The sequence below is a fragment of the Gossypium hirsutum genome, chromosome A08 (genome assembly GCF_007990345.1).
Source record: "Gossypium hirsutum isolate 1008001.06 chromosome A08, Gossypium_hirsutum_v2.1, whole genome shotgun sequence".
NCBI lineage: Eukaryota > Viridiplantae > Streptophyta > Magnoliopsida > Malvales > Malvaceae > Gossypium > Gossypium hirsutum.
In genome coordinates, this window is record NC_053431.1 from 16,495,559 (window position 1) to 16,507,692 (window position 12,134).

General features: G+C 31.7%; 1 protein-coding gene across 1 annotated transcript; it reads right to left on the reverse strand.

Annotated features, from left to right (window-relative positions):
• Positions 1–8,047: 8,047 nt before the first annotated feature.
• Positions 8,048–9,442, reverse strand: LOC121204980 (heavy metal-associated isoprenylated plant protein 35). The gene is made up of 3 exons (XM_041075907.1): positions 9,231–9,442; positions 9,060–9,135; positions 8,048–8,971 (listed from the first exon to the last, which is right to left on the reverse strand). Exons 1-3 carry the CDS (start codon positions 9,270–9,272, stop codon positions 8,202–8,204), a joined length of 888 nt encoding a protein of 295 aa, XP_040931841.1. The 5' UTR covers positions 9,273–9,442; the 3' UTR covers positions 8,048–8,201.
• Between the last annotated feature and the right edge of the window lie 2,692 nt (positions 9,443–12,134).

The window sequence follows — 12,134 nt, forward strand, 5'->3', positions numbered from 1 at the left end:
AATAAAAAAAAGTACCACAAGGAGCAGACTAAAGCAGGCAATAATAATGCATTATTTTGAATAAATTAAATTACTTCAATTTGAAAGCACTACCACTCATCACAGTGTTTTTGTAAACTTAAGTAACTATTTTTATGTTGACATATTTTTTTAAATGTGTATTTTTTAATGTAAAACATGTCATCATTATAGTTGATGGTATTGATTATTTGAATTAATTAATAACATTATAAAAATTTATCACATTAGAGTATAACAAAAGGCCAAAAACCATGATTGAAAAAGAAAGGAAAGCAAAAGAATAAAAATCTAGAAATATCTTACAGAAAACTACATTGTTTTATGGGGTAATCATATATGGATATGTGGATTATAAATAAATTTTATCTATTGGAATATGTAATTATTCTTTACAAGGAAAAAAAAACAAGTTTTGAAGAAGAAAATATGTTAATATATTAGAAGTTTGCACTTTTTCATATAAGAAATACTCCATTTTGCAATTATATTCTTATCCCATCCCCTTTTTAAAATTCCAATTTGCTTTTTGAAGGAAATAAACCATAAATATTCTTATGTTTTAAGAAAATGGATAGTGGGAAGTAATCCCATCAAATATGAAAAGGTGTATTGTTTCATAGCAAGCATGATTCCAGGAAGTTGATGCTGAAAAGGACAGCAATGGTGCACAAGTAACTGTAGAATTAGTAGGTGAATGGTCTATATTTATATATTCCATTTTTCTTCAACGGAAAGTTAAGTAGATAAATGCAGGCCATAGTTCGGCCTTTCATTTTCTATTTGGGTCCAAGCCCAAGCCTAAGACACTTTAAAGAAACAGAGACAAGCTTAAGCTCAAAGCCCAAGTTCTCCTACCACTCAAATGGGCTTTCATAGTGAGTCTAAGTTCTTTTTCCTTTTTTGTTTTGATATTAATATATTGGTAAAAGTGTTATGGAAACTTGTATTAGGAGTCGGATTGCATTAAAAAAATTAAAAAAAATAGTCTCTGCACGTTAGATTAAAAAGTAAACTGGCCCTTTCCTTAAAAATTATATCTATTTTTGCGGTTAAAAACTATTCATGTATGTTAGCATGAGGTACATATAGTATGCCACATGTCACTGTTTAGTTATTCTATCAACTACATTAGTTTTTAATAGTACAACTAGATGAGCTTTTTAACAGAAAGGACAAATTTGAATTTTAATCTAATGTACAATGATCAATTTACCCATTTTTTGAGTTGAAGGGATAAAATGCAATCTAACTCCTAATACAAAGGTATCTTACTTTTACCCTCATACACTTTATTTAAATAAAATAAATTAAGAACGGATATTCAAACCTTGAAGATGACATTATTGGAAGGGCAACTCTAAATCCCAAATATAAACCATAAAATAGATATAAAATTACCAAAAAATTATATCAAATTTATTGAAAATGGGGTAAAATCGTAAAAAAAAATCGTACATTAATCTCCAATATCCTTTCAAAGGGAACCCAAGTACATAAAGTTAGAGCTAAGACTTTAAAGACTTAAAGGGGCAGAAACCACTGGTCCAAAGAAGGGTAAAAAATACAGCCGTCCTTGGTTGGTTGATTCCATTAATCAAAGCTAGCTAATTGGTGGTTGCCTGAAACCATTATACCAATTGTGGACGATAGTCGAGAGATCCTCATTTGTGGGGCTTGGGAGAGTCCCTTTCGCATAAATCTCACCCATAAAACGGATATCCTCTAAATTTAATCTGTTGAAGTACTCAAATCCCAATTTGATGGACGTTTTAGCATAATGATTAATAGTTTATCTCTTATATTGTTTGTTATAAAAGGGTTGAAAGTGAGTTATTCATAAAACATTTGGTATTTTAATAGAGTTCAATTTAAACTTCAGTTAAGATATGATTTGTATCTATATCATGTTATGGAAGAAAAGTTTAGCCGCAGTTCAGCATCAGCATCAGCATCAGCATCTGCTGAATAATATAGGTATTTTATAATTTTTTTTATTTTAGTTATTTTGTTGGTTGTGTAACAACCTGTTTTTCAGTGGTGTCGAAAGTAGTGGTTTTGGGGTCATCAAATTCGACGAGTAAGTTCGTAAATATTATTATTTAATATTTACGAGAAAAGTGTGATTTTTAAATAGGTTTTTGATTTGATAATTTATGTTCTATAAATGATTTATTAAGTTCAAGTGGTTTTAGAAATGAGGTATCAAGACCTTATTTTTATAAACCGAGCCGTAACTATTTTTATAAATATTTGCGGAGTGTCATTAAGATGGTATTAAAGTTTCGTTGAAAAATTTTAACGTTTCAATAGTTAATTAATTAAAAAGGACCAAATTGAAAGAAAAAGTACATTTTTGGAACTCCGTTCCTGTAAATCAGACTCATAAATATTTATTATAAATATTTACGAAGCTCGTTGTGTAGATAATTAGATTTTGGTTAAGTGAATTTACATAAATTAAAAGTAATTAGGTGTAAAGACTAAATTGCATATAGGGTGAAAGTTAAATTATAGATTAAAGAATAATTAAAGGGACTAAAAAGGAAATTTTACCATTATTTCTTTAATGGGACGACATTAAGATATTTGTAAATTTATTACATATATTATAATAATTAAAGTTTTCTTAAGTATTAAGTATATATTATATAATTTTAATAAAACAAAAGTAATAAAAAAAAAGAAAGACAAAAGCAAAACCAAAATTTCAAAGAAAAGAAAGAAAAGGGAAAGAAACATACGCAAAGGCGGAATTCAAAGTTTTCAAGTTCATTTGGTTTGTTAATTTAGTCCATTTTTTTTATAATTTGTATTTTTTTAAAATCCCGATGTTGAGTATTACCCGATTCATGTCGAAATTTTAGTATTGATTGAGTTTTTAAATGTTGATAATGTTGAATAATTTTATTAATAGGGATTAAATTGATAGATTTTTAAGTTAGAAGTGAAAAAGGATTAAAATGTAGAATAAGTTGTAAATTTTGAGTTATAGGGAATAAATTGTGAAAAATTCAAAATTTATGGGTTTAAGTGAAAATAGGGAGTTAAATTTAGTTTAAAGTGGAACTTGTATGAAAATATAAGATTAATTGTGAAGAATAAAAATTAGTCTCAGTTTAGGGACTAAATTGAAATTTGAGCAAATATTGAGTCAAAATTGAAATATTCAATATGAAATTGAATTGTGTTATATTGATGAATTTTAATTGTTTTAATTCCGTAGCTAACGTCCTACCGGAATCCTCGACTAAAAAAGAGACAGATAAAATCGACGTCGAATAGCTCAGAGTTCCTAGTTTGTATTTTTATAATCCGAATTTAGTTGTTTATTGTTGTAATTCAATTTAATACATATGGTAAGTGTTGAGGTGAATATTTGACATTTTGATAGTTGAGTGAAATGAATATATTTGTTAATGTGAAAGTTGGATATTGATTGTTATAGATTGAATTGAATTCATGTGTATATGTGATTATATGAAAACTTAATATTGGATATTGGTTGCATATGAAATGTGAAATTAAACCATATTAACTATATTAGGCTGAGTCGAATATAAATAGCATGCCATATGATAGGAAGAGTTCAGAGATTTCTTCGACTTTGAGTTGATGAGGCACTGGGTGCCAATTTCTTTCGGTTTAACCAATGAGACGCTGGATGTCAATTTATATAGCGCTGGGTGCAATTACTACTTCGGATTTATTCTATGAGGCACTGGGTGCCAAACTGATGTGTTGGTTGGATCCGTGTATCCATCCGAGTTTGAGTCGTGTTAATAGGGGTAAATAAATAATAAAATTCTATAATTGATATTGAAATGGCATGGTATGAGAAATGGAAGTGATAAAATGAATTGAAAATAGAATGTGAAATATGTTGTAAATACATGGAATATATGAGTTATATACTCATGAATTGAATATGGAATGGCTAATGGTACTGTTTAAATGATATGTAGATCAAATTGTGAAAAGCTATTGTATAGCAAGTGATGAGAATTGAGTATGGTATGAAATGATGTATTCATAAATTAAGCATTGAATGACTAATGTCATTGTACAAATAAATATGGTTTGATATGTGAATAATTATTGTTATAGCAATTGTGTGAATTGGGACATTGATAGTCATGATAGTAGACATTAATATGTGCTTAAAATTCAATTGTGCATATTATATTATCTTGTCTTTAAAGTTTCGTATTATAGAAATACCACTGAGTTTTACTCAGCGTATGGTTTTGTTTTCCGTGCGCAAGTTAGGTACTTAACTTTTGAATGCCAATTCAGCATCCAACAACGATCCTGAACTCAAATGTGGTGATGTTTATCTTTTGTGTCGGCATGTACCTAGGGTGTCTAAATAATAGTTATTTCATGGATAGATTGTAAATGAGGTTATAAGTTTAATATTGGTTTGGTATATATATATATAAACATGTATTTGTTTTTGAAGTCATATTATGGCATGGTAAATTGAACCAAATCTAAATATGTGCATGTAAATTTAAGTTGGTGTTTAACTGCTTATAAACTAGGCAAAATGGATTGAATTTGGTTTGTTTATAATTTGGATTTGAATGATGCTTTGATGATATGAATTGATGATATAATTGTGGTACCAATGAGGGTACATTGGTTGGGCACCTAGGATGATTGTTTTGACATGTTTTGAATGTGTTTGATCTTGTTTTGAAATGGTTAAATTAATGGTTCTTGTATTGTTTAATGTCCAAGCATGTAGAAAATGACAAAATTGTTGTTAAAGACACATTTTAAGCCCACACAGTTAGACACACGGGCGTGTGACTCAGCCGTGTAAGACACATGGCTAGCACATAGGCGTGCGAGATCATTTCGAAAGGGTACAGAGCCTGGCACACGGGCGTGTGACCCAAATTAAAGAGTTACACTGGTATGGACACAGGCTAGGACATGACCATGTGTCCCTATTTCAAATGCTTACACTGCCTGAGACACAGGCGTGTCTTCCGACTGTGTGACCCTTGCAGTGTTGAAAATTTTTAATGTATTCTGAAAAATTCTCTAAGTTTCCGAATTAGTCCCAACTTATTTCTAACACGTATTTTGGGCCTCGAGGGCTCGAATAAGGGACAATATATGAGTTTGATTGGTTTATGCTTGAATATTATATGACATGAAATGTTTGAAATTTCTGTCTGTTTGATCCGTAAACTTCGATAATGATTCGTAACCCGATTCCGACGATATATACGGGTTAGAGGTGTTACAGATGGTATAAATGTTACATTTACTTTTTTATTTTTAAGAGATACAGTTCGTTTTTGTTAGGGACAGATTAAGTAAAAAAGGGTTCGTTTTGATGTTAGTAACTGTTAAATTAAATGGTAGACAGTGTGGTTAAGGGACACCTGGACTAATAGATGCCAGGTTGTTTTGAAGTCGTTATTTTCCTTTTAAAGCACCAAGGGGAAATGGTGGTTATGCATTTCCATTGACAAAATTCTCAGTCTCTCTCTCTTCGAATTTTTCTCTCTAATTTCTATTTCTCTTCGTTTCCTTATGTTTCTTTTACGATTTCCTATTCATCTCGTTATATATCGATGTAATTTTGATGAGCTTGGAAAATCGAAAGCATTAACAAGACTGAATCTTTACTCTTTGTTGTCCTCTTGATCTCCATCAATCTTTGGTTCTTCAATCCGTAATAATCAATGCTATGAAATTAATGTTGTATATAAACATACTAGAACCTGTCTCAAATGAGTTAAAAAAAAAACATTTTCTGAAGGAATTACAAGTGAATAATTTATTTATTAAATAAATAAATACAAATGTACGTAGTGACGAGATTTAGTATAAATTTCAAGTCTGATGGCATGTAAGTTGGAAGATGTTTTCAACCTTCCCAAAATAATTGTTGAATTTGTAAAAACTCAGTTACATCCATTATAAACCTATTTGGTTTCATGTCCGAGATGCTAATTGCCTCATAGAACTTGCTACTACAAGTTAATAACCTAGGAAACACAACACGCATAACAAAGGTTTCATTTGGTCGGTGAGAGACAGAACCCAACTACATATGTTGGCTTTTGAACTAGATTCCCTTTGCACTGAATTTCTCTTTTGTTTTTATAAACTGTCCCACATTACCCTCCTCGTTATTTTTTTTCCAGCTTTCACAATAAAAAAATCTTGCAGTATCTTTATTTTTTCCAATCCCAACGACCAAAATTTTGCAAAATCTACCATTCCCCTTATGTCTCACCTTACCATGGCGTTAACTCTTAAAATTCTCACTATTAGCAGAAAATAGTAAGCAAAATTACTCCGATCATTAATATATTATGACTGTAGCTTATATCAAAAAGAAAATTAGTCTTTTTCATTAAAAATTTTATTTATTTGTACCGTAAAAATTTAACATAACTAACGGAATAAATAAATAGTGACACATGATGTGTCATATATATCTTATACTAACAAACATGAAGCAATAAAAATAGATAAAATTTTTAATAAAAAATAATTTACTCATTGTCCACTTCTTTATTAAAAAATTTCACTTTTACTTCTTCAATCATATTATCACTTATAACAGTACAAATATAACTAGCAGTGTATACATATATATGTTATACAGAATAGGTATATGTATGTAGAAATAATCTAGAAGAAAAAGAAGCTATGGAGACTTGGGTAGAGGATAAAAGTGAGTGTTTATTTTATCTGGATTTTTGTAAATCATTGTCAAGTAAGAGGGTCCCAAAGCCATATAAAAGGTGTAGGTAATCATTATCAACTTAAACTTCATGTTAATTATGCTAATCATACTGATATATAAATATCTTTTCTTTTAATCACTTCCATCATAAAAACAAATTTATTTTAATTATTAAAAAACCCATAGAGTTTTCTAGATCAACTCAAACAGAAAAAGAAAGCTTGAGAGTCTTGTGGATATGATTCATGATTATATATTGCAACATTGCATGCATGTGCATAAGTGTTTTCTGGCACTCCTTTTTGACCCTTTTATCTCAAGTAAGGAAAAAAAAATGAAAGGAATATGCATTAATTTGCAGGGATGGTATGAAGCTTTAGCAATGAATATGGCAGATTCGATGGCAGACGATAAGTTTATATATATAATATTGTATTTTCTCATTTGTATATTAGTTACCCTTTCACGATAAAAGAGAAAAAAAAAAGTATAATCCTCCATGAATATTCTGCGTAATATAAAAAGGTAACATAGTGGGGATGAAGATTTGCTTGCTAATCCTCCATATAATTACATTTTTACAAAAACAACAACTATTCATTAAAGTCTAGCATGGATGACTTTAAAAAAAAAAAGAGCTTCGTTTTATCCCTAGGACATGCACGCATACAATACAAGGAAAGTTGGTTTTATAACCAAAAGTAGAAAAAGGGTATCTTTCAAAAAGATGACTTTAAGCATATACATACTTATATATACTGCGTAAGATGTACATATTGCCAGTCTTAATCATTGGTACTTCATTCATATTAACCACTGGTTTTTTAAACTTTATGTTGGGAAAGTTAAGATAGGAAAAGAGAGGGACCAACGGTAACACAAATTTTGAAGAAAAATATTTACACATACGAAATAGGGAAAGGGTGAATTTTTCTAGTTTTTTCAATTTTAATATTGAGTATACTGAATTTTTTTAAAAAATTTGAGAAATTTAATCTCTACCAATTTTGAAAGGGAGTAATTAAAGATTCAATTGTACATATTTTTATTGGTATAATAACAAATTCAACCTTACACATTTTGTCAATTTGATATTTATTTAACAAATTTAGCTTGTAACATTTATACTTTTGTCAACATTTATGCAAATCATATAAACATCGAGATCTAAATTTATTATTACACCAATTAAAATTATGTATAATTTATAGAAAATATTAACATGATAATTAATTGAATTTAATTGCTAAAAATTGACTAAGCAAATACCAAAACGGCAAAAATAATAGGAAACATCTATAAAAAAAAACCTTGTAAAAGTCTAAAACACCAGCAACTTTTTTATTATTTCTTCTTAGCAAAGTACAAAATATATTTTTATTTTTATTGCATTTTACAAAATTAATCCTTTCCTATTCTCTCTCCATTTAACAGTGCGGCCTAATAAATATAGTAAAATAAAAATCTACTACATGATTGAGCAGCCTGTTTCATCATCATCATAGTAGTCACGATCATCTTCATTAAATTTATGGACTGGATCAGACGGTGGAGATGGTGGTCCGTATGCATTAGGATGCATGATAGTGGCAAAATAAGAAGAGGTAGAGCTAGAATGAGTCGTGGTGTAACTTACTCCAAACAATGGAGGTCCATAGTACATAGGTGGTGGTGCATGTGGATACATAGGCTGATGTGGAGGGCGAGGATTAGTTGATGATCCTATAGGTGGGGCCTGGTTTGAGACTGGGAGAGCCTGAGCTGATAGACCCTCACCTGATGCTGGTGCATCACCGTTGGGACCAGGGTTATCTTTCTTCCCTTTCTTTTTCTTCTTTTTATTACCTCCATTACCACCACCACTTTCGGCAGCACTAGTGTCTGGTTCCTCGCTTTCACCTCCCATTTGGTCCCCTGCTGGAGGCTGATTATCCCCATCAGGCTGGCCTTTGCTACCGTCAGAACCGCCGTCTTTGGTGGCGGCTAATTCAGGCTTTTCATCTGACTTATTCTTCTTTGGGTCATGATTATCATCACCACCAGCTTCTCCTTCGTCATCTTTTTGTTTCTCATTGTTCTTTGATTTCCCAGGCTTTTTGTCTTTCTTTTCAGCCTTTTCTGGCCAAGGCTCGACGTATTTTCCCGACTTGGACAGTTTCTTGATGAGCAATTCTTCATCCACGCTGCCAGTAACTGTCACCTTGTGCTGTGTAGAGTCTATGGTCGTCTCATAAACACCTAAAGGGGGGGGGAAGTAAGAACATGAAAATGATAAAAGGATTCCCATTTGTTATTAGTAGTAAAACATGCATGCAGGGTAGGGTACCGTCAATAACTTGAAGAACTCTCTTGACTTTCTTCTTGCAGCCTTCACAATGGATGAAGACTTTCAAGACCGATGTCTATGAAACAGTAAACACACAAAGAATCAGTGATCAACTAACATAGAAATATATATATATAATGATAAGAATGTAGATATATGGTGAGTGGTTACCTTGTATTTGAGTGTTCCTGAATCATCTTGATTATCTGCCATTTCAGAGAGAGAGAGAGAGAGAGGAAGGAAAGGGGTGTTGTTGTTAACAGACAGAGGGAGGAAGACCAACTGGTTAGGGAAAGGAGTGACGTTGGGAGTTTAAAAAGGTGCTTATGTCTAAGGAGCCAAAAAAGCAATGTTTGGTGGTGTGGGTGTCACCTCACCATTTCCTCTCAATCTTTTATACTCAAATCAATGCCTTAATCACCTCACTTTCTCCTTTGTATGGCTTTCTTTCAGCTGTTTAACAATATCTTTGTACTTAATTATGTTTCTAATTTGGGAATAGTTTTGTTAATTCCATCAAACTTTGCTTCTATACTTCTAAAAACTGTTAATTTAGATTTCTAATCATTCACGTGCACATTCATCATTTTAGAACTGTGGAGTATATTTTATATATATAAATTAAATTGTAAACATGTGTTATTAATATAAATTACATGTTTAATGGAAAAAAATTATAAATGTGTATATCAATTGTATAGATAATTTAGATCTAAAGTGATAAAAATAAAGATAGTTTTAAGGAGGTTAATTCTTTTTTAGTAAATTATTCGAAATGTTTTAAGGAGGTTAATTCCTTTTTAGTAAATTATTCGAAATGTCTAATATAGTAAATATATATGTGTTTATATTTTGATCTACATCTTGTAAATATTTCCATATAAGATTCAAATTGATATTTAGTGCTCAAATTAAAAGCTAGACTAACAAAAAAACTAAAATTATGTTGATATTAATTAAAATATAAGCGAAAAATTATCTATATCTAATTAAAAAGATAAGCTCAAGGTCTGCTTCTTTAGCATCTCAAGTATGCTTTTCTAGCATATTTTTGGCTTAGGCCTTTTTGGCTTGTGTTTGATCGGCGGCGTGGTCAATTGGTTTGTGGGTTTTTGTGTCGTGGTGTTGGTTTGAGTTGTAATGGGTGTTTAGCTATGGAAAATGAATTGGCAGAATTATCTTTGGAAGATGGTAAAGAGGAGATTTTGTTGTTGCCTAATGAATCTGAGTTTTAAAAAAAATTTGTTGTTGCCTAATGAATCTGAGTCTTAAAAAGCGGTGTATAATCTCTGTCTAGTTGGATGTTTTCTTACAACTAGTGTAGTTCATTTCCCAGTGATGAGGAGTACAATAGCGAATCTCTGGCATCCATTGAGAGGTGTTCATATCTCAAATTTAGAGGAGAAGAGGTATTTGTTTAATTTTTTCATAAACTGAATATTTATCGAGTGTTGAATGGTGCGCCATGGACTTTCAATAATCATCTTTTGGTGATTCATTGATTGGAGAATGGTGAGGATCTGATGAAGGTGTTGTTAGTTTTCTCTTCTTTTTTGGCGCAAGTGCATGATTTACCCTCGAGGTTTTTCTTTGAGACAATAGCAAAGTAATTAGAGCATTTTATTGGTAAGTTTTTGGAATACAATTCCAAGAAGTTGAGTAGGGAAATGAGGAATTTTTTACGAATTCGATTTCAAATGGATGTTAGCCGACCGCTGAAGCAAAAGAAGAAGATTATGTTTTCTCTTGGAAGTGTACTTATGTTAGTTTTAAGTATGAAAGATTGACATTATTTTGATTTTTTTTTGTGGTTGCTTAGGGAAAAATGATTCTTTCTATCTGATTAGATTACAAAGGCTTGAATGTTACAAAGTAGGGATGGGATCTGTCTCTAAAGGTGCAGTTAAGGAGAGCTGTTTCGATGAGTAGTGTGTGCCTAAGGGGGAATGTGAGGGTGAGCTGGGTGAAGGAAATCAAGGGTGATCAGATCTGGGGAGGGTGCTTTGGGAGGGGTAAGGAAGGATTCAAGGATGAGATTGGATCCTATTTTGGGGATAAATTTGGAAGGAGCTTCGGGGAATATTCTTGGAATGCATGGGGAATCTTTTAAGGGAATGAGACAAACAAATATAGAACATGATTCGAATAAGAGTCCGATGAAAGTAGGAATGGAAAAAAAACTTTGAAAAGATATTGTGAGTCTTATTGTTTCAGATGTCATAGATTTACTGGTGATTAAAGAGGAGTAATTTGTGGTTCGAGCTCAATTTTTATCAGCAGCTGCCAAGGGGCAAACTAATCGGTCGCAATGAATGTTTGTGGTTTACGATTCCATGGGCTACTAGAAGAGTTTGGCATATGCTGAAGGTGTATAATCCTTAGGTGGTCTTCTTTATGGAGACAACTTAGTAATGTGCGAATGGAAAATTTGCATAGAAGGTGTGATTTTTTAAATGGAATTGATGACTGAGGGATCACGAGGGGGACTATATTTGGCTTGTAAGGGGAATTTCACAATTAATTTGAGAAATTTCTCAAAGAATCATGTCAATATTTATATTCAGAAGGATGAGGAGAGTTAGAAGTGGAGGTTTATTAGGTTCTATGTGGCTCCGTTTGCAAGTAACAAAGATGATTCGTAGAATTTATTGAGGAGTCTAGGTTGTTCTTAGGACCTACTTTGGTTAATGTGTGGGGATTTTAATGAGATCGTGTATTCCTTTGAGAAGGTTTGGGGTGCCAAGGATGAGAGGAGAATGAAGGTTTTTGAGGAGTCTTGGTAGGATGTTGGTTATTCTAGGTATTGGTTTACTAGGGAAATGGGGAATTTACTAGAAAAAAAATCAGAGAACGACTGGATAGATGTGTGATGAATGTTTAACAGATGAACATGTTTCCAAACACAGTGATTTGACATTTACCACACTCGTTTTGAATCACTGTCCACTTCTCCTTTATATGGATTAGGGAATGAATAGGTTAATGTTGAAAAGGTTTTGGTTTGAAGCGTGATGGGTTATTAAGAATCATTTAAGTGGGAGGTGAAATGGATTTAGGAATCTACCCTAGGTGATA

Coding starts and splice junctions, on each gene's coding strand:
- LOC121204980 (XM_041075907.1), bottom strand. CDS start 9,272: ATGGCAGATAATCAAGATGATTCAGGAACACTCAAATACAAG. Junction 9,136..9,230: donor CAGGAACACTCAAATACAAG/GTAACCACTCAC, acceptor ACTGTTTCATAG/ACATCGGTCTTGAAAGTCTT. Junction 8,972..9,059: donor AGTTCTTCAAGTTATTGACG/GTACCCTACCCT, acceptor CCCCCCCTTTAG/GTGTTTATGAGACGACCATA.